General features: G+C 34.3%; 3 protein-coding genes across 4 annotated transcripts; 1 reads left to right on the forward strand and 2 right to left on the reverse strand.

Moving 5' to 3' along the window:
- Positions 1-595: 595 nt before the first annotated feature.
- Positions 596-4,731, reverse strand: HDAC1 (Histone deacetylase 1). The gene is made up of 7 exons (XM_076415483.1): positions 4,526-4,731; positions 4,051-4,163; positions 3,809-3,992; positions 3,475-3,747; positions 3,264-3,415; positions 1,308-1,932; positions 596-1,244 (listed from the first exon to the last, which is right to left on the reverse strand). Exons 1-7 carry the CDS (start codon positions 4,572-4,574, stop codon positions 1,219-1,221), a joined length of 1,422 nt encoding a protein of 473 aa, XP_076271598.1. The 5' UTR covers positions 4,575-4,731; the 3' UTR covers positions 596-1,218.
- Positions 4,732-4,976: 245 nt separating this feature from the next.
- On the forward strand, positions 4,977-8,656 carry DNAlig1 (DNA ligase 1). Of its 2 annotated transcripts, XM_076415469.1 has the most exons (15): positions 4,977-5,206; positions 5,263-5,307; positions 5,479-5,532; positions 5,586-5,620; positions 5,671-5,797; positions 5,852-5,883; positions 5,942-6,251; positions 6,315-6,487; positions 6,546-6,769; positions 6,823-7,091; positions 7,143-7,267; positions 7,321-7,601; positions 7,652-8,104; positions 8,166-8,363; positions 8,425-8,656. In XM_076415469.1, exons 1-15 carry the CDS (start codon positions 5,175-5,177, stop codon positions 8,599-8,601), a joined length of 2,535 nt encoding a protein of 844 aa, XP_076271584.1. In that variant the 5' UTR covers positions 4,977-5,174; the 3' UTR covers positions 8,602-8,656. The 2 variants fall into 2 exon arrangements, with proteins under 2 accessions (XP_076271584.1, XP_076271583.1); XM_076415468.1 differs by lacking the exons at positions 4,977-5,206; positions 5,263-5,307 and having other exon boundaries at positions 5,317-5,532.
- Positions 8,657-9,393: 737 nt separating this feature from the next.
- On the reverse strand, positions 9,394-10,264 carry LOC143203378 (nucleolar protein 16). The gene is made up of 4 exons (XM_076415488.1): positions 10,099-10,264; positions 9,917-10,047; positions 9,728-9,861; positions 9,394-9,669 (listed from the first exon to the last, which is right to left on the reverse strand). Exons 1-4 carry the CDS (start codon positions 10,197-10,199, stop codon positions 9,454-9,456), a joined length of 582 nt encoding a protein of 193 aa, XP_076271603.1. The 5' UTR covers positions 10,200-10,264; the 3' UTR covers positions 9,394-9,453.
- Positions 10,265-21,603: the final 11,339 nt, after the last annotated feature.

Consider the following 21,603-nt stretch of genomic DNA (forward strand, 5'->3'; position numbering starts at 1 on the left):
ATTTCCTTCTCATCAAGATATATTTTAAAATTGTATCCCCAGACGCATTCCAAATCTGTGGTATTAAATGTGCAATCTTTATTCAACCCATGTACTACTTGTACCGTAAAGTATTAGTAGTTTTAATAAATCCACGTGAGTTGTGAAATCACGTGTGCGATAGCAGAAATTAATCGAGTGTAACTGATTATGATGGCACACACGTGGTGGGTGATAGTATAAAACGAACTCTAGACGTTTCTTTTTCAAATAGTTCAGTATTTTCTCGTGGAAGGACAAATATACTTTTTAATGGTTACCATTAATGATCATTCATATCGTAATAGTAATCCTTGATATTCATAGACGGTAAATTATTGAATACCAAAATGTTTGGATTTATTTTCGAACGTGTTGAGCAGAAAGTTATTTAAAACTATGAGACAAAAAATGTACATTATAGTCCAACCACTCTTTATTAATGAACTCATTCTTTAAAATATTAATTGGAATGGTAATATTTTCTGCTTGGTATACCGTAAAATCGAGCAAAAAAATTGCCTTGAGATGCATCACCTGTTGCACATCAGTAAAATGGGATAACAAAAAAAAACAGTACTTATAACCTAATATATTTCATAAAAAATTGCAGACTGAATTATTCGATCTGCCTCAAATTACAATATGAATAAATATATCTTCACGGTACAACATTGTATAAATACAAAATGAAAAAAAAACCTACAATCTGTATGTACAAGTGATAACCGTTATAGTTACGTCGGCGCGCGCGTCGATTGTCTGCTGAGAAAAATTGAGAAAAACTATTCGACTTCAATCTTTGTACTGGAGAGGATTGTTAGGAGGTACGTATGTCATTGAGCGTTCGCACGGCGTAATTATAACGGATCCAAGGAATTGAAGGTACACATCGTTAAAAATGACTTATCAAAAAACAGTTTTCAATGGGATGGGTAGTTGCAAAATTAAAAATTGTTGAAGATGGGAGGGGAAAAAATAATAATACTGTCCGTTTCCCACATGTCACGGTACACGATCGTCCTGTACACACCGGCCAGCAAGGCCCAGGTCACTTCATAATTGTAACGTTTAGAATTTGACTGTTTAGTTTTAGGAATCAATTAACCATATTTTTTGAATTAACTTCCGGTCAACGGATCTCTTCCTCGGGACCTGACGTGAATTATTATCCTATTATACTGCGTGGTTGATGGTTTTTCATCTGGTCTCTTGCTCCACTGGTGCTGCGAACAAATATTTAACGTCAGCTCGACGAACGCGATATTTCCCAACAAATAACTAAATACCTTTGTCTGATTTGACCTCCTCCTTGGGCTTATCCTCGCCCTCTTTGTTCTCCGTCTTGTCCAGTCGCGGGCGCTTCCTGCCCTTGTAACTCCTGTTATCTCTCCTGCCGCCCTCGCCCTCGTCCTCGCTATCCGAGAACTCGTTATCCGGCACGATCCGTTTGTCCAGGTCCTTCTGCGGTAGCCTCTCGTCCTTGTCCACCTTGTCCTCGCTGTCGCTCTCCTCGTTGATGGCGTCCTCTGGTATGGCCTGCACTTGAACGCCGGGCGCATGCGGCAACATGCGCAAGTTCTCAAACAGCCTGGTCTTGATCTTTTCCAGATACTCGGGAGTGTTCTGATTGGCCATGTTGCTAGGGCTGATGTGCAGCTTGAAGTCCGGTCCGAAGTACTCGAAGTAGTCGTTGTACGGCAGTTCGTTGGCGATCTCGACGCCGAGAGCCACGGACGTCTCGTAAGTCCAGGCGCGCGACACATTGCGGATGGTGTAACCGCCGCCGCCGACCATCATGAAGGGCAGGTTGTATTTTTTCACGAACTCCACGCACTTGCCGTGGCCCTTCACCGTCAGATTGAAGCAACCCAGTCGGTCGCCCGTTAGCGAATCGGCCCCGCATTGCAACACCTGTTGAATAAAAAAAAGTGATGTTTGACCACTTAAGGGTTAAAAGATAAAAGGGAATGTGGGATGCATTGAGTGTTGGAATGTTTTTTTCTCAGTACATAACCCATAAGTTAAGTCACCAAACGTTAGGGAGACGATATAAATACGCAGTAGCATGATGCTACCAAGAAGTTTCATTTTAGCTTGATCTGTCGCAGACCGCGCTTTGGGTGAGCAATTGAAAAAAAAGTGTTTCTTTTAGATCATTAATCCATATGTGGCATTGACAGTTTGCCTTGAAAATTTTTTTTTCTCCATTGATGCATTCAATTTTCATGGCGAAATCACAAACTCACTCGCCATTCCTAAACATTCACTTAAGTTTTTCAAGTTAAAAGTTAACTTCTTAGACTTCAATCAAATCTTTATCTCATGGCTCAAGCAACTCATATCACTTTATCCACCTGTAAGCCTTCTATTTTGCTCTTGGGCGATGATTGTGTTTGGAGTTGTAATCTTGAACCATTTCCAATATCCAGACCAGCCCAGTTTGTTCCAACATGATATTCACTATGATTTCCATTCTTCAAAAATTTGTTTTCGAAAATTATAAGACAACTTAGAAGTACCATTTTCTGATTAGGTCTTCGGTCTACATGTTGAAAGTACTTTGTGTTTTGGACTTTTTTAAAACTTGGAACACTGTAAGATGATAATTTTAATGGGAAAATACTACTTTTTCTATCTGGGACATAAATTTTCCTTCCATTCCATGACACTGGACATTATAAACTTGAAACAAAGCAGAAATGATATCTGATTCAATTTGGACATGAGCCATATTTTACTATTGGTGACATTAAAACAAAGGACTGTTTGGAAGGAAAGGATATCGAGACCAAAGCTTATCAACTGTGAAATGAAATTGGATATTTTTGGTCTGTGTATTTGCTCCATGCTGTGGGAATTCGGTCTGTGAAGATGTTCGGTAAATTTAAGAGAACTAAGAGTGTGACCTACAAATTATGCAAACATTAACATAATGGAAAGTTAGCATGTTTTAAGACATTCTCCAGAAAACGCCTGGTCAATCAGATTTGTCGTTAGAAAGCTCTGCTCTGCTCTGTCTTTCCCCACCCTCCTTATTCGCCAGATTTAGTCCCGTGCGAACTCCCTTTTCCAGAGTCAGAACACTGTATAGGATTAGTCCTTAAAAGACAATGAATGATATCAGAGCTCCAAAGGTATTTCAAACAGTAGGAATTCATGTTGGTAAAGAAATGGTATTAGATTCAATTATATAGTCAATATGGGAGTAAGTTTAGCAATTATTAAACTGTAAACAAACTTACCACAGCACTTGGTTGGAAAGTCTCCATGACTTTGCTAATGATCGGTACAAAAATACTTTCATAGGCCTCGTCATCCATTCCATCTCTCAGAGGTATATTGACGGCATAATACTTGCCTTTACCAGCACCAATGTCCCTCAAATCTCCAGTACCTAGACGAAAGAAATAAATTTTTAAAGACAAAAATATTTATAATAAAAGAAAAACATACCTGGAAAATATTCACCATACTTATGGAATGATACAGTCATAACTCTGTCCGTGGTGTAGAAAGCCTCCTCAACACCATCTCCATGATGCACATCGATATCAATGTAGAGTACGCGCTGGTGATATTTCAACAGCTCCAAAATACCGAGCACGATATCATTCACGTAACAGAAACCGGAAGCCTCCGATTTTTTCGCGTGGTGCAAGCCGCCGCCCCAGTTGATGCATATTTCCGAAGCTTGTTTGTTTAATTTGACCGCCGCTGCTACTGAACCTGTTTAAAAATAAGCGACGTTAATACGGCGTTCAAAAGCCACCGGTTGCGTCTACATTACCCCCAGCAGATAACTGGCAGAACTCATATAATCCGTCAAATACAGGGCAATCTTCTCCAACATTGAAACGCTGCATTTGCTTATTATACTCAGCCATATTATCTGGCCGAATTGATCTCAGGAAACGAATATAGTCATCCGAGTGGAATTTGGTCATTTCTTCGGCGGTGGCTTTGTGCGGTCGCTATATAAAAAAACAATATTAAATTATGAGCGTTAAGTTATTTGGGCATCGTATTTACATAAATCTCCATTTTCCTGTAAAGACCGTAGTTGAGGAGCAAATTGTGTGTCATCCTGATCCTGTGCGGTTTCATCGGATGTCCTTGGCCATAATAATAGTTTCCGATATCACCTTTAAAAAAAAATTGATATAACGCATTATCTCAATGCGGTGTTTTGGAGGCCGAGAAAAGCACGATCGACTCGTAAATCGGCAAGCGACCTTACATCGTAGCATCATCCTTTCCTCGCACGACGGACCCACCAATCAAATTCCGAGAAAACTACGGTCGCCCGAGAGTCCGCCGTGCCTCCCTGCTTTTACACATTCGAAAATCGTCACTCATCACGTAGAATAAAAAATGATCATTTTAGACAACTTTCAATGCACAATAATAACTTGTTTGAGGACTAAAGTTGTTTCGACATGCATTAAGATACCACATACAAAAATTTAAAAAATCTAAATATAAATTACGGAAATAATTTACTTACTGTCATAATAATAGCAAACTCTTTTTCGGCTATGGGGTTGAGTAGCCATTGCAAATTAAACTACTTCACTTATAGAACACGAAAAACAATAACAAATTACTTATTTTTAAAAACAATGTAATATCAATTACTGCACTTATCAAACACTGTGCACCAGCGGTAGTATTTGCAAATGGACGTCTTTGACAAAACATAAAACACGCATTGGTTAACTTTAGTAATGGGCCATTTGTATCGAGATCGATAATTTTTTATTTGTTTATTATTTTGAAAATCCATAATTATTTGAATACTTTTCTGTTATGGCATAACTGTATAACCAGAGCTCTTCATTTTAGCATGTCTTACTTAGCGAATAATAAGCGAAAGTTAAGCTAAAACTTATTAACTATCGATAGTGTTCAAATATAGGAATGAGTGAAGTCGATAGGGACCTGTCAAATTTTTATCAATTTAATTTTTTAAGAGGTAATTAAATGTTCTTGAATTATACCTTTAGGGTAGTTATGTAGTATAATATATAAAAATTCAATAAATTAATTTAATTTTATGTAATAAAATAATAAAGGTGTATATCGTGTTGCCTTCTAACCTCAAATATTTAGGGCGCCAAAAAGTTTATTTTGTTACCATTAATCAGTAAAGTAAAATGTCTTTAAAATTATCTCAAAAAAGCATCACGTAATTGTTATTATAAAAGAATGTTCATATATTTTGTTGATTAAATTACTTTTTAGGTCATTTTTCAAACCAAATGCTTCAACAGATGATAGTAAACAAGGGTATGTTAAAGTAATTTTCTGATAGTTTATGATGTTAAAAACAGTTAAATTATGCACGGTAATATTTAGTTCATGTAGTAAGAATCAATTTGGCTATGCTAATGTTTATACGAATTTTTTCAAATATAATGTATCATTTACTAATGCATATTTCAAACACTATGTGAACAGTTCCAAAACAGAGAAGAGACCCAGGGAATCAAGTGATAGTTCTAGTACTGAAAGGTGCCTTTCTTAAATTAAATATGTTACATAGAACTCTATAGATATATTTTCAGAACACCTAAAAACAGCAAAAAGAAAAATGAGTCAGGTATGTGTACAATTAAATTAAAAATACAGTTATTTAGAGTTATTTAACAGCAAAAAGAACTAAGCCTAATAACAAGGATAATGAGTCTAAAAGAGTAAAAAATGAACTGAAATCACCAGAGCTAGATGTGAAAAAAGAAGCCGAAGATAATAAATCATATAGTAGCAGTGATAAAAAGTAATTTGATTCGCAATATTTTTTTATAAAGTAATATAATTTTTTTTTTGGCAGCCCTGAGCAAATAGAGAAAGAACCATCTACAAGTAAGTAATGCAATATTATTCTATATATATTGAATGACATTTATTTTCATTGTATCAGGTAAAAGATCTAAAGAATCTAAGTTGACTGGGAAAACTAAGAAAATAAAGACAGAAAAACAATCTCCATCCAGTAAAGTAAATAGTGAGTCTGATTCTGATGCTGATCTAGAATCACAACAAAAGCCTGGTGATAACATTGAAGTAAAAGTGAAAACTGAAGAGAAACAGGGGACTCCCGAGAAGAAGATCAATAAAATTGTCTTTGGGAAACAATCAACAAATAGCAACAGCAATCAGACCAAAGAATATAATCCTAAAGTTGGTAAATATCATCCAATTAATGATGCCACATGGAAAAAGGGTGAAAGGTGAGACTTTATCTTGGAACTATATTTTGTGATATTGTATTTATGAAATATATATATATTTAGAGTACCATACAGTGCCTTATCAAGGACTCTTGAAGAAATAGAGGATGTATCAGCAAGACTGAAAATGATTGAAATTCTTAGTAACTATTTTCGTTCAGTGATGGTTTTAACTCCCGATGACCTTTTGCCTAGTGTGTATTTGTGTTTGAATAAAATCGCTCCTGCATATGAAGGTGTGTCTGTTATGAAATGCTTTTGTTCACTCTAGCTATAAGAGCTTTTTCCACAAAGGTTTGGAATTGGGTGTAGCTGAAACAAGTCTGATGAAAGCCATTGCTCAGTCCACAGGACGAACTGTGAACCAAATTAAAAATGATGCCCAGGAAACTGGTGACTTGGGCAAGGTAGCTGAACAGTCCAAGTCTAACCAGAGGATGATCTTCAAGCCAGCCAGGTTGACAGTCAAAGGTGTTTTTGATAAACTGAAGGAAATATCTCAGATGACTGGACATGCTGTGAGTTACCTCTCAGTTTTTTCTGAAAATTGTTTATTTAATGATATATTTAGTCTCAAACAAAAAAAGTCGAAAAGATCCAGGCGATGTTCGTGGCTTGCCAGGGCTGCGAAGCGCGATATCTCATCAGGTCACTATCAGGTAAATTAAGAATAGGTTTAGCAGAGCAGTCTGTGCTGCAGGCTTTGGCTTTGGCGTGTGCTATGACGCCACCGTCCCAGGAATACCCACCTGAGGAGTTAAACGCGTCAAAGAATTTCTCGTCTGAAGGTTTTAAGGCTGAAGTTGAAAGGATGGCTTTGTTAGTGAAGACTGCTTACTGGTAAGTTTGTGATATGGCTAGGATTGTGATGATTTATGATTTAACTTACAGTGAGTGCCCCAATTATGATAAAATAATACCCGTTTTGCTGAAAGAAGGTGTTGACAAGCTACCGGAGCATTGTAGACTCACCCCGGGAATACCATTAAAGCCTATGTTAGCTCATCCCACTAAAGGTATGAAACATCAGTTCATATCGTGCTTTTTTCTAATTGCATAATGACAACAGGTGTCCAGGAAGTTTTAACGAGATTTGAAGGCATGACCTTCACGTGTGAGTGGAAATACGACGGTGAAAGAGCGCAGATTCACATCTCCGAAAAAGACGTGTCCATCTTCAGCAGAAATCAAGAGAACAACACCTCGAAGTATCCAGACATCATTTCCAGACTGGACAAGTGCAAAACCGAAGAGGTCAAGTCTTGTATACTAGATTGCGAGGCTGTGGCATGGGACAAGGAGAAACAACAGATTCTACCCTTCCAGGTCCTCAGTACAAGGAAGCGAAAGGTATTACAGGTGTGTGGATGTTTATTTGTTGTTTTAATAACGGATTTCAGGATGCTAACGAAGCAGATATTAAAGTCCAAGTGTGCGTGTTCATGTTCGACCTCTTATACCTCAACGGCGAACCGTTGGTGAAAAAACCGTTCAAAGAGAGACGCGAGTTGTTACGGCAACACTTTAAAGAGCACGACGGCGAGTGGTTGTTCGCCAAGGCTTTGGATACGACGAAGATGGAGGAGGTTCAGGAATTCCTCGAGGAGAGCGTGAAAGGAAATTGCGAGGGCCTGATGGTGAAGACACTGGAACAAGAGGCGACCTACGAGATCGCGAAGAGGTCTCGGAATTGGCTCAAACTGAAGAAGGATTATCTGGAAGGCGTGGGAGACACCCTAGACGTGGTCGTTATAGGAGGATATCTGGGAAAAGGCAAACGTACCGGGACGTATGGGGGCTTTTTGCTGGCGTGTTACGACAAAGACACAGAGGAATATCAGAGCATCTGCAAGGTTCGTCGTTAAACACATTCTTCCGGTTAATTTGTCTGCATCTTTGTACGTTTCTTTGTAGATTGGTACAGGATTTACCGATGAAGACCTTCAAACCCACACAGAGTTCCTTAAAAACCACGTAGTACCTCAACCGAAGAGTTACTACCGATACGATTCTTCTCTGGAACCCGATCATTGGTTCGAACCCGTGCAGGTGTGGGAGATCAAGTGTGCCGACTTATCGCTATCCCCTGTTCACTCAGCGGGCGTCGGTATTGTAAGTATCCATCACCCTTTCATCCAATCACACAATTCAAATTATTTTAAATACGTAATAGGTTGATCCGGAGAAGGGAATTTCGCTCCGATTCCCAAGATTCATCCGGATTCGCGACGATAAGGGCGTGGAGGATGCTACGTCCGCTCAACAAGTGGCTTATATGTATTCCAATCAAGAACAAGTCAAGAATCAGCAGGGCGACAAGGCTAAATTCAACGAGGAAGATTTTTATTAAGCAATTGTTGTATGTTGTTGTTGAGTACTCCTTTTAATTAAATAATATTACATTTTTTGGTGTTGTTTTTTTATTTTAACTCTTTAATCTCCATCTTTAATATAATTTTAAATATTTTCCAGAAAAATGGGGTTGACTCCTAGGTTTCATCATACCACTGTAGGCGGGCTTACCAATGAGTTTACAGGAAAACTGTGGTCGGTTGTAAGTCGAACGTGCACTTCTCATGTTTCATAATTGAAAATCATCCCGAATAAAAAGACAGGTACAATATTCCTATAATTCTATTGATAAATGTTATAAACAGTTATGAGAATGTATTTTTAAGTCAATTGTTATATTTTGCGCAAAACACGGTTGAATTCTGAGAAAACTACGACAGGTTGTAAGTCAAATGCGCACTTTTCAAGTTACATATAAAAACATTATTTGAATTAGTAAAAATATATTACAGTTTTATTGATACCTTTAGTGGGGGTATAAGTGTAATAAGATATATTACACATAGCTTCAAAAATATGTATTTGGCTCAAACCTTTATTTAAAAAGAACAAAGCTTTAAACCTCTTCATCAAACTACTGTCGACTCGTATGCTAAGTCGAATGTGTATTTTTCACCTTACATATTAAAAATAACACTAATCTCCAACCAGGTAGTAATAAAGTGCAATATTTTTATTAATGAAAGTAGATTAAAATCCTTTCAGTTATTTTTAAAATGGGAAGATATTAAAATGTCATATACACAAAAACCAACATTAAAAACATACATTTATAAAGAGACGTATAAAGTATTCTTATTAATTAAAATATATATTACAGTCCTTTTTAATATTATTTAACAACAGATATTTAAATCTCATCATCGGACATATCAGACTGGCCCGAATTATCAGGTTGTAAACCATTCTCCTCCAAATACTTATTATACTGTTCAGGAATTTTTTTGAATGTTCTTATTTTTTGCCTTAATTGTTTCCATGTCTCCTGGTAATAGTTTTTCTTATCTCTAGCCATAGCTTTATAATCCTTGTTATATTTCTTCATCAGGTAAGTAATCCATTCAACCTGAAATCCCCAGTATCAATAATTAAGTCTATAAATGTGAATGTAAATAAAAACCTACCTGACCCTTTGGTAACCGGAACATTTTTTCTCTTGGTGCTTTAGCATCAGCTTCTAGTTTTTCTGCTACATAATTTTTCGACTTGATATTTGTTTTTTCTATATCCTCTATATCCCATTCATTATTCTCCACGCCTAGATAAATAGTGGTTAGTACTATCTTGTCACCAATGCTTGCAAAACTACTTACCGAGTGCCTCTTTAAGTTGTTTTTTGCGTTTTGGAATGCCTATAGTTAAATTGGGATCATACGACAATCCCATGTCTGTCATGTTGGCCTGAATAGATTTCTTTTGGTCCCAGGCATTTTTAACTTCTTTACTAGAATTGGAAACGGTTACAAAATCACAATATTTTAAATTATAAACTTACCAGCCGATAGATCCTAGGCTGTAGATCTTGTTTCGCATTCGTTTCCTATTTACATTGTGTCTGTATACTTTCCTTCTCCGTTGTTTCCTTAATTTAGTCATATTTTCGATTTATTTTAACACAACAAAACAACACAGAACAACGTGTGTTTCTAACCTTTAAATCGGTATAAGTAGAATTTACTTGACATACGTCAAACGGACAATTTGCAGTTTCCTTTAACTCGAATACATTGTAAATCTTAGATACAGTTCCAGATGGCAGCATAATACCGTTGGCTTGATTAAATATTGATGGATGTGGATTGTTGGTTGCCTCATTATGCCCGGTGTAAGACATAAATCGTTTAAATTGCTTTGAGCAACGTAACGATAGGAAATAATCATTGTACAGGAAACATCAAAAACCTGTACGGTACAGTTTAGATGTAATTACGAAACGGTCCAGATCACCTTCCTCGTCGAAGATTTATCGTTGGTTGGGGCATGAATATGTCAACGTCCTTTTGTAATGCGCCCCGATAATATTGTAATTGATTTATACGATCGCCGTATGCAGAATAGCGACCGAATGACAAATTGCGTCCACCGGAGAGCTATTATTTCCGATTCCCCATGTTCTATATCTAGTCCGCTGGTACCGTTATTCGCTAATAACAGTGACGGGGCGGAAGAAGTTTGTTGATCGAAAATTAGGTTATGATGTGTCAAATTTCGTCTAATGTTTGACAACTATGATACACACACCTGCTTATCGGATGACGAATTTCTTTACCACGCAAACAATCCTCGATGAAAGAACGTTATTGTGGGCATTTTTTCAATAACATCATTGGTACATATTTATCTTGCGTTAATCAGGAATCCTGCGACGATGGGAACCGATGCCGAAATACACTGGCTTTTTGTTACGTTTATCATGTGTTATTGTGCCACGGAACTAGTGGACGGACGGCGGGGATCTTGTTTGCGAACGTCAATAGTATCGATTTGATTTAATTCTCACGTTTTTGAGTTCGACGTCTCCCACGCTGAACGAATAGGAACGGGTAAATATTTGCGCACATCAAATAATTTCGCACGGAAAAAAATCCGCCTGGAATTTTAAAATCAACACTTCGAATTTCAAAGTGCGATTCTATATACTGATGTTTGTCATTGTCGTCGAAGCGAGGGTCGCAACGTTTCGCGTTAGATGGCTCTCTAGGGTGCTGTCATTTATCTATATGTTTTGTTTGATTTTGACATTCAGCAATTGTCACGTCTTATTGTTTTTAATTATATTGTGTAATAATGTGTTTTATAATAATAGATGTTCTCCATATATTAATTTTCTGTATGTGTCATATTTTTTGTTCTCTTTCGACACTCAATATTTAGAAATGGTAATGTTATGTTAGTCTACGACTTGATTATTAGTTTTATTAAACTAAAGTCCGGTTATGATCTTCGTATCACATACACTATTTTCTCTTTTTAGAAATCTAAGGTTAGGGTTTATTTTTAAAAACATTCATTTTAATGTCTAATTACATATGAAGCAAAAATGTAAATTATCATATACTAGAACTCCTTAAGTCTCAGACAGATTTTCGAATAAATTCATTTTCATTTCCGTCTTATTTGTTCCAAGTTAGAAAGAAGAAAAAGTGACTCCGTACGTATATTGTGGCGTTAAGGTTGGTTGAAAGTTTTGTTTTAATATTTGATATGGTTAAGAGGTCTATTGTTTCAATGTTTTGATGATGCCCATGAAGCGTTATCACATTATTCATTGCAGAACTCCCGTCACAGAAAAGACCTCTTTTAGAGAATGTAAGCATTCAAATTAAAAAAGTTATTAAGCTAAAAAACAAGATTTAACTGAAGTTAAAGTCTTGTTGACATGTCATTGAAATGCTTGATTTTTGTTCATTTATTTGATGAGACAATATTTGGCAAGATATGACCAGAGATCATTTCTGCATCGAACAATGACGGGTAACGAAAAGTGGATTTATTTCGAAAACCCTAAACGTACAAATCATAGGTATTAAATCGTTTTGGTTGCAAGACAATGCTTTATGTTAGCCGGGTTCAGAGTGACGTGGTGTATTATGAACTGAAAAACGTCCAGAATGGATCCAAAGACGCGGTAAACTGATTTTATACCACGATAACGTCAAGGTGTCACACGTCTTATCAAGCAAAACCGATCAAGGAAGCTTTGAAAGTATTTGTACGGGACATATTATCGCATTCGTCATACTCTTCAGACCTTGCCCCGTTCTACTATAAATGTTTTGGCGTCAATGGGACAAACCCTTGCACAGCAACGCTTCGCCAATTTCCAAGAAGTTAGAAGATGGTTCGGTGAATAGTTTTGCTCAAAGGGCAAAGGTTTTTTTAGGATGGCACTCATAAATTACCTTAAATAACAGGCCAATTGAAAAGTCCCCGGCCTGACCCATAGATGGCGCTACTAGAATTAAATCCATATGCTTTTTAGTTAGCCCTAACCCTCAAAAGATGCGTGTATCGATTTGACAGTTGTAGGATCATTAGTTTGTGAATTATATAATTTTGAGTGAAGCAACTTTTGTTATTGTGAAAAAAATGGATAAAAGGAATTTCGCGTATTGATAAAATACTGCTTTTTGAAGGGAAAAAATACAGTTGGAGCGAAAACTTGGCTTGATGCCGAGTTTCCGGTTTTTATGCTAACTTTAGACGTGGTGAAATGAGCACCGAAGACGGCGAACGCAGTGAACGCAGACGCCCAAAAGAGGTTGTTACCGGCGAAAATATTTTTAAAAAATCCACAAAATGATTTTGAATGACCGTAAATTGAAACTAAATGAAACAGCAGACACTCTAAAGATATCAACTGAATGTGTACATCATATCATTCACGAACATTTGGATATGAAAAAGCTCTGTGCAATGTGGGTGCCGCGCGAGCTAACTTTTGACCAAAAATAACGACGAGTTGATGATTCGGAGAAGTGTTTGAAGGTAATCAAGCGTAATAAACCCGAGTTTTTGCGTCGCTATGTGACAATGGATGAAACATGGCTCCATCATTTCACTCCGAGGTCCAATCGAGAGTCATCCGAGTGGACTGCACACGATGAACCCGCTCCAAAGCGTGGAAAAACGCGACAGTCGGCTGGTAAGTTTATAGCCTCTGTATTTTGGGATGCGCATGGAATAATTTTCATTGACTACCTTGAAAAAGGAAGGACCATCAAGAGCGACCATTACATAACGTTATTGGACCGTTTGAAGTACGAAATCTCCGCAAAACGGCCGCATTTGAAGAAAAAGAAAGTGCTGCTTCACCAAGATAATGCACCGTGTCACAAGTCAGTGAAAACGATGACAAAAATCCATGAATTGGACTTATAGGAATCGAATTTCTTCTTCATCCAGCGTATTCTCTAGATTTGGCCCCCAACGACTATTTCCTGTTCTCACATCTCAAAAGAATGCTCGCTGGGAAGAAATTTTCGTCGAATGAAGAGGTGATCCCGGAAAACTGAGGCCTATTTTGAAGCAACGGACAAATCGTAGGAGCTTAAAAACACTTAAAAACAACAAACACCTTAAAAATAAATAAGTATTGTGTATATATTAGATACTCATATTATTCTGTCCGTCTCCTGTAAGTATATTAACCAAAGTCTTTAATGAATTTTGAATTTCATCAATGATTCATCAATTCAAAACAATGGATTTCTTCTCGATACAACGCGCGTATTCACCGCACAGATATCCGTCCCGTGCCCGTATCTTTGCGATTCTCTTTGTCTGAGAGCACACCACCCCCGCGGCGGCCGTGTCAATACCCCAAGAACCCAAAAAGATCAGGACGACGTGAACGAAGGTGAGTCAGCGGCAGCGGTGAAGTGTCCCGGCCATTCCTTACCCGCCGGTACCCACGCGAACATCGCCAATTTAGGCGACGTGCCAACTTCGTCCGACCAATTCCGCGAACTCCCCCCCGATCTGTGGAGAGAGTAGGAATGCCGAAAAAATATCGATATATATATATATCGATTAAAACAACATATAATCTATGCCCCAATTACAGATAACTATTACTTTCTTACGGTATTTAACCTGATTTGAATAGAAGTAGTACTAGTTGCAGATATTTCTTCATGGTCAAAATCCATAATTAGGGATTTAGTGATCAAAATCTATAATATTTGCTTTTGGGTTCGTTTTATATATTAAGGTCTAGAACAACCAATAAGTGTGCCATTGATAGTCATCGATAGTTATAAATGAGTGTACGTATAAGAACTAGTTCTAGTTGTAAATATTTATACGTGATTAAAATCCATAACAATGGATTTCAGAAATCAAAATCTATAATCTTTGTTTTTGTGTTCGTTATGTATATTTTGGTCGAGATCAACTAGGAATTGTTTCCTTCGGCAATTTTTCATATATCAGTGTGTGCCATTGATAGTGATCGATAGTTATAAATGAGTCGAACATTTCGCTGTAAAATTATTTTAGTAGTTATTGGTATGGTTATTAGAATATATTAATATAATTCTAGTCGTAAATATTTCTTTGTGGTCAAAATCCATAGCAATGGTTTTCATCGATCAAAATCCATAATCTTTGTTATTCATTTTTTGGTCAATATCGAAGTAATATTAACATGAGAATGGAGTCTGTCCTCTTGTCTTTTTCTTGATTTTCTTGATTTCCTGAATGACAGGTCGATATCAGTCCTGTAGTGTCCGAATGCATTTATAACACTTCTCGGGATTTTCTTCTCTGAAGATCTTTCAATACTTGCTTGTATAATAGCAATTTATTATGTACTGATAAGTTTTCGTGTGGCTTCTTCGCTATTACCCCCGACAGCAAAATCGCAGCATCATCAGGTTATGTAAAATATCAATAGGAAAATCTTTCTTCCATGGTTTTCGAAAGAGAGTATCGAACTTTTGTTTTGGTGGTTCTACTCCCCGGCCGTCAACTGTGAAAATTTCAGGTGTAGTACTGTAGACTGTAGTGAAAAACGTTGGACAAAAGTATCGAATTTTTGTATCCATGGTTGTAAATCAAAGTTTCGAACTTTTTTCGATCAGTTTTCGAAGTGTAAGGTAAAATATTGATGTGACAAACCTAGTTCTTTCGAAGAGAGTGTCGAACTTTTGTTTTAGTGGTTCTACTCCCCGGCCGTCAACAGTGAAAATTTCAGGTGAAAAAGTAGGACTGTAGTGAAAAAAGTTGGACAAAAATATCGAATTTTTGTATCGATGGTTGTAAATCAAAGTTTCGAACTTTTTTCGATCAGTTTTCGAAGTGTAAGGTAAAATATTGATGTGACAAACCTAGTTCTTTCGAAGAGAGTGTCGAACTTTTGTTTTAGTGGTTCTACTCCCCGGCCGTCAACAGTGAAAATTTCAGGTGAAAAAGTAGGACTGTAGTGAAAAAAGTTGGACAAAAATATCGAATTTTTGTATCGATGGTTGTAAATCAAAGTTTCGAACTTTTTTCGATCAGTTTTCGAAGTGTAAGGTAAAATATTGATGTGACAAACCTAGTTCTTTCGAAGAGAGTGTCGAACTTTTGTTTTAGTGGTTCTACTCCCCGGCCGTCAACAGTGAAAATTTCAGGTGAAAAAGTAGGACTGTAGTGAAAAAAGTTGGACAAAAATATCGAATTTTTGTATCGATGGTTGTAAATTAGAGTTTCGAACTTTTTTCGATCAGTTTTCGAAGTGTAAGGTAAAATATCGATGTGACAAACCTAGTTCTTTCGAAGAGAGTATCGGACTTTTAAATTATTTTTAATTACTTATACATATTTATCAATGATCAAAAACCATAATCATTGTTTCATGTTTTATAGGTTTGTATTCATGATTATGATGTAATGATAGTTAGTTCAGTACTGATAAACAACAATTTGATTATATTTTATTGGAATTGGGTGTAGTACTGAATATTTCTGTGTGATCAAAAGCCATTACCATTGTTTTTATCACAGGTTTCTATTTATGGCAACAATTTAATAATTATTATTTAGCAACTAGCAAACAACAAGTTGGTTTTAGTTGATTTTGATTACATCTTAACAGAATTGGGCGTAATCATAAATATTTCTCAGTGATTAAAATCCATAACCATTATTTTTTAAATATTTCTTAATGTTACGATTAAAAACAAACAAGCTTTGTTTCCGAAAACAGTCATCGATACGTTCAAAAACTTAGTAAATGATTGTATCGAACTTTTAGGTGTAAGGTAAAATATCGATATGAAAAACTTTGTTCTTTCGAAACAGAATACCCTTACTTCTTTCAGAGATTTCTCACTTACGTATATCAAGTGAATTTTGCGTGGTTTGGTCTCAAATTTTGTGTTCGCCGACGTATATATATATCGAGATATCGATATTTTTTCCTCGGGCGACATCCCTAGGAGAAAGGATGGCGAGGGTGGCACCCGTCCGACGGAACCAACACACACACATACACACGGACACGCCGAGGCATCGCGTGGGCGGCCAGCACCATTGTCTCGCGGTCGATTCACACAAAGCGACGGATTGTCTTCGAAACGGTTTTATTAATTCGGTTTTTTTTTGGCTGCCGGGAATTTCGACGTCCATGTCGAGTTTGACGCTTTCTAAATTGTTGTGGACGATTTCAGGGCGTAGTTAAACCGTTATCGTGGTTTTAACGCTACGGTCTTTTAAAAATAATCCCTTTTTTAGTTTGTTTCTTGGTAGGGTAGCTTCATTTTACGTACAGTTTTATCTAGGGCAATAAACATATATAACTTGCTTCAAAATACTATTTTATTTTAAGAAAAGAAGATGCGACTTGTTAAACGCCGATACAAATTGACACTGAGGGTTTGTTTGGTTTAATTATTCAAAGATTTTCAAAAATTATTTCTCAGTATAATAGATAAAAACAAACCTCACTATATTATGATATTACATAAATGTTCAACGCAAATTTTTATTGATTATTTTACAGGTATCTTGGAAGATTTGTTTATATGACTGAATTTTTATTGAATTAATAGTGGTACATAAATATTTTCCAGTGCTTAATAACCATAATCATAGTCTCTTGTTCTACAGGATCCTTTGAAAATTCCTTCATGTGTCAACGAATCATAACGTAGTAATAATTAGTTAGTGAATGATAGGCAAACAAAGCAATGATTTTAGTCATCATTAGACCCATTTAGAGTTTTAGAAAAAATTGGGATTACTTATAAATATTTCTCAGTGATCAAAAATCATAACCATTCTTTTTTGATCTTCAGGTTTCTAGTCATGATAATAATTATTTCACAACTAACAAACAACAATTTGATTTTATTTGAAATTTAATTATATATATATATAATAATACTGAGTTCACAATAATTTGAGCAATTTGATTTTAGTTGAATTTGATTACATTTAAACTCAATTGGGAGTACTTATAGAAATTTCTCAGTGATCAACATCCATAAACATTGTTATTTGTTTTACATATTTCCATTCATGACAATAATGTTATAATAATTAGTTCACAACTAACATCAATTTGATTTTAGTTAAATTTGATTACATTTTAACAGGATTGAGAGTAGTTAGATCTATTTGTCAGTGATCAAAAGCCATAAACATTGTTATTTGTTTTACAGATTTCTATTCGTGAAAATAATGTTATAATAATTAGTTCACAACTAACATCAATTTGATTTTAGTTAAATTTGATTACATTTTAACAGGATTGAGAGTAGTTAGATCTATTTGTCAGTGATCAAAAGCCATAAACATTGTTATTTGTTTTACAGATTTCCATTCGTGACAATAATGTTATAATAATTAGTTCACAACTAACATCAATTTGATTTTAGTTAAATTTGATTACATTTTAACAGGATTGAGAGTAGTTAGATCTATTTGTCAGTGATCAAAAGCCATAAACATTGTTATTTGTTTTACAGATTTCTATTCGTGAAAATAATGTTATAATAATTAGTTCACAACTAACATCAATTTGATTTTAGTTAAATTTGATTACATTTTAACAGGATTGAGAGTAGTTAGATCTATTTGTCAGTGATCAAAAGCCATAAACATTGTTATTTGTTTTACAGATTTCCATTCGTGACAATAATGTTATAATAATTAGTTCACAACTAACATCAATTTGATTTTAGTTAAATTTGATTACATTTTAACAGGATTGAGAGTAGTTAGATCTATTTGTCAGTGATCAAAAGCCATAAACATTGTTATTTGTTTTACAGATTTCTATTCGTGAAAATAATGTTATAATAATTAGTTCACAACTAACATCAATTTGATTTTAGTTAAATTTGATTACATTTTAACAGGATTGAGAGTAGTTAGATCTATTTGTCAGTGATCAAAAGCCATAAACATTGTTATTTGTTTTACAGATTTCCATTCGTGACAATAATGTTATAATAATTAGTTCACAACTAACATCAATTTGATTTTAGTTAAATTTGATTACATTTTAACAGGATTGAGAGTAGTTAGATCTATTTGTCAGTGATCAAAAGCCATAAACATTGTTATTTGTTTTACAGATTTCTATTCGTGACAATAATGTTATAATAATTAGTTCACAACTAACATCAATTTGATTTTAGTTAAATTTGATTACATTTTAACAGGATTGAGAGTAGTTAGATCTATTTGTCAGTGATCAAAAGCCATAAACATTGTTATTTGTTTTACAGATTTCTATTCGTGACAATAATGTTATAATAATTAGTTCACAACTAACATCAATTTGATTTTAGTTAAATTTGATTACATTTTAACAGGATTGAGAGTAGTTAGATCTATTTGTCAGTGATCAAAAGCCATAAACATTGTTATTTGTTTTACAGATTTCTATTCGTGAAAATAATGTTATAATAATTAGTTCACAACTAACATCAATTTGATTTTAGTTAAATTTGATTACATTTTAACAGGATTGAGAGTAGTTAGATCTATTTGTCAGTGATCAAAAGCCATAAACATTGTTATTTGTTTTACAGATTTCCATTCATGACAATAATGTTATAATAATTAGTTCACAACTAACATCAATTTGATTTTAGTTAAATTTGATTACATTTTAACAGGATTGAGAGTAGTTAGATCTATTTGTCAGTGATCAAAAGCCATAAACATTGTTATTTGTTTTACAGATTTCTATTCGTGACAATAATGTTATAATAATTAGTTCACAACTAACATCAATTTGATTTTAGTTAAATTTGATTACATTTTAACAGGATTGAGAGTAGTTAGATCTATTTGTCAGTGATCAAAAGCCATAAACATTGTTATTTGTTTTACAGATTTCCATTCATGACAATAATGTTATAATAATTAGTTCACAACTAACATCAATTTGATTTTAGTTAAATTTGATTACATTTTAACAGGATTGAGAGTAGTTAGATCTATTTGTCAGTGATCAAAAGCCATAAACATTGTTATTTGTTTTACAGATTTCTATTCGTGACAATAATGTTATAATAATTAGTTCACAACTAACATCAATTTGATTTTAGTTAAATTTGATTACATTTTAACAGGATTGAGAGTAGTTAGATCTATTTGTCAGTGATCAAAAGCCATAAACATTGTTATTTGTTTTACAGATTTCCATTCATGACAATAATGTTATAATAATTAGTTCACAACTAACATCAATTTGATTTTAGTTAAATTTGATTACATTTTAACAGGATTGAGAGTAGTTAGATCTATTTGTCAGTGATCAAAAGCCATAAACATTGTTATTTGTTTTACAGATTTCTATTCGTGAAAATAATGTTATAATAATTAGTTCACAACTAACATCAATTTGATTTTAGTTAAATTTGATTACATTTTAACAGGATTGAGAGTAGTTAGATCTATTTGTCAGTGATCAAAAGCCATAAACATTGTTATTTGTTTTACAGATTTCCATTCGTGACAATAATGTTATAATAATTAGTTCACAACTAACATCAATTTGATTTTAGTTAAATTTGATTACATTTTAACAGGATTGAGAGTAGTTAGATCTATTTGTCAGTGATCAAAAGCCATAAACATTGTTATTTGTTTTACAGATTTCTATTCGTGACAATAATGTTATAATAATTAGTTCACAACTAACATCAATTTGATTTTAGTTAAATTTGATTACATTTTAACAGGATTGAGAGTAGTTAGATCTATTTGTCAGTGATCAAAAGCCATAAACATTGTTATTTGTTTTACAGATTTCTATTCGTGACAATAATGTTATAATAATTAGTTCACAACTAACATCAATTTGATTTTAGTTAAATTTGATTACATTTTAACAGGATTGAGAGTAGTTAGATCTATTTGTCAGTGATCAAAAGCCATAAACATTGTTATTTGTTTTACAGATTTCCATTCGTGACAATAATGTTATAATAATTAATTCACAACTAACATCAATTTGATTTTAGTTAAATTTGATTACATTTTAACAGGATTGAGAGTAGTTAGATCTATTTGTCAGTGATCAAAAGCCATAAACATTGTTATTTGTTTTACAGATTTCCATTCGTGACAATAATGTTATAATAATTAGTTCACAACTAACATCAATTTGATTTTAGTTAAATTTGATTACATTTTAACAGGATTGAGAGTAGTTAGATCTATTTGTCAGTGATCAAAAGCCATAATCATTATTATTTGTTTTACAGATTTCCATTCGTGACAATAATGTTATAATAATTAGTTCACAACTAACATCAATTTGATTTTAGTTAAATTTGATTACATTTTAACAGGATTGAGAGTAGTTAGATCTATTTGTCAGTGATCAAAAGCCATAATCATTATTATTTGTTTTACAGATTTCCATTCGTGACAATAATGTTATAATAATTAGTTCACAACTAACATCAATTTGATTTTAGTTAAATTTGATTACATTTTAACAGGATTGAAAGTAGTTAGATCTATTTGTCAGTGATCAAAAGCCATAAACATTGTTATTTGTTTTACAGATTTCCATTCGTGACAATAATGTTATAATAATTAGTTCACAACTAACATCAATTTGATTTTAGTTAAATTTGATTACATTTTAACAGGATTGAGAGTAGTTAGATCTATTTGTCAGTGATCAAAAGCCATAAACATTGTTATTTGTTTTACAGATTTCCATTCGTGACAATAATGTTATAATAATTAGTTCACAACTAACATCAATTTCATTTTAGTTAAATTTGATTACATTTTAACAGGATTGAGAGTAGTTAGATCTATTTGTCAGTGATCAAAAGCCATAAACATTGTTATTTGTTTTACAGATTTCCATTCGTGACAATAATGTTATAATAATTAATTCACAACTAACATCAATTTGATTTTAGTTAAATTTGATTACATTTTAACAGGATTGAGAGTAGTTAGATCTATTTGTCAGTGATCAAAAGCCATAAACATTGTTATTTGTTTTACAGATTTCTATTCGTGACAATAATGTTATAAT

Source organism: Rhynchophorus ferrugineus, unplaced genomic scaffold, assembly GCF_030347505.1.
Source record: "Rhynchophorus ferrugineus isolate W39M unplaced genomic scaffold, kcgeb_rfMv2 rfM10, whole genome shotgun sequence".
Lineage (NCBI taxonomy): Eukaryota > Metazoa > Arthropoda > Insecta > Coleoptera > Curculionidae > Rhynchophorus > Rhynchophorus ferrugineus.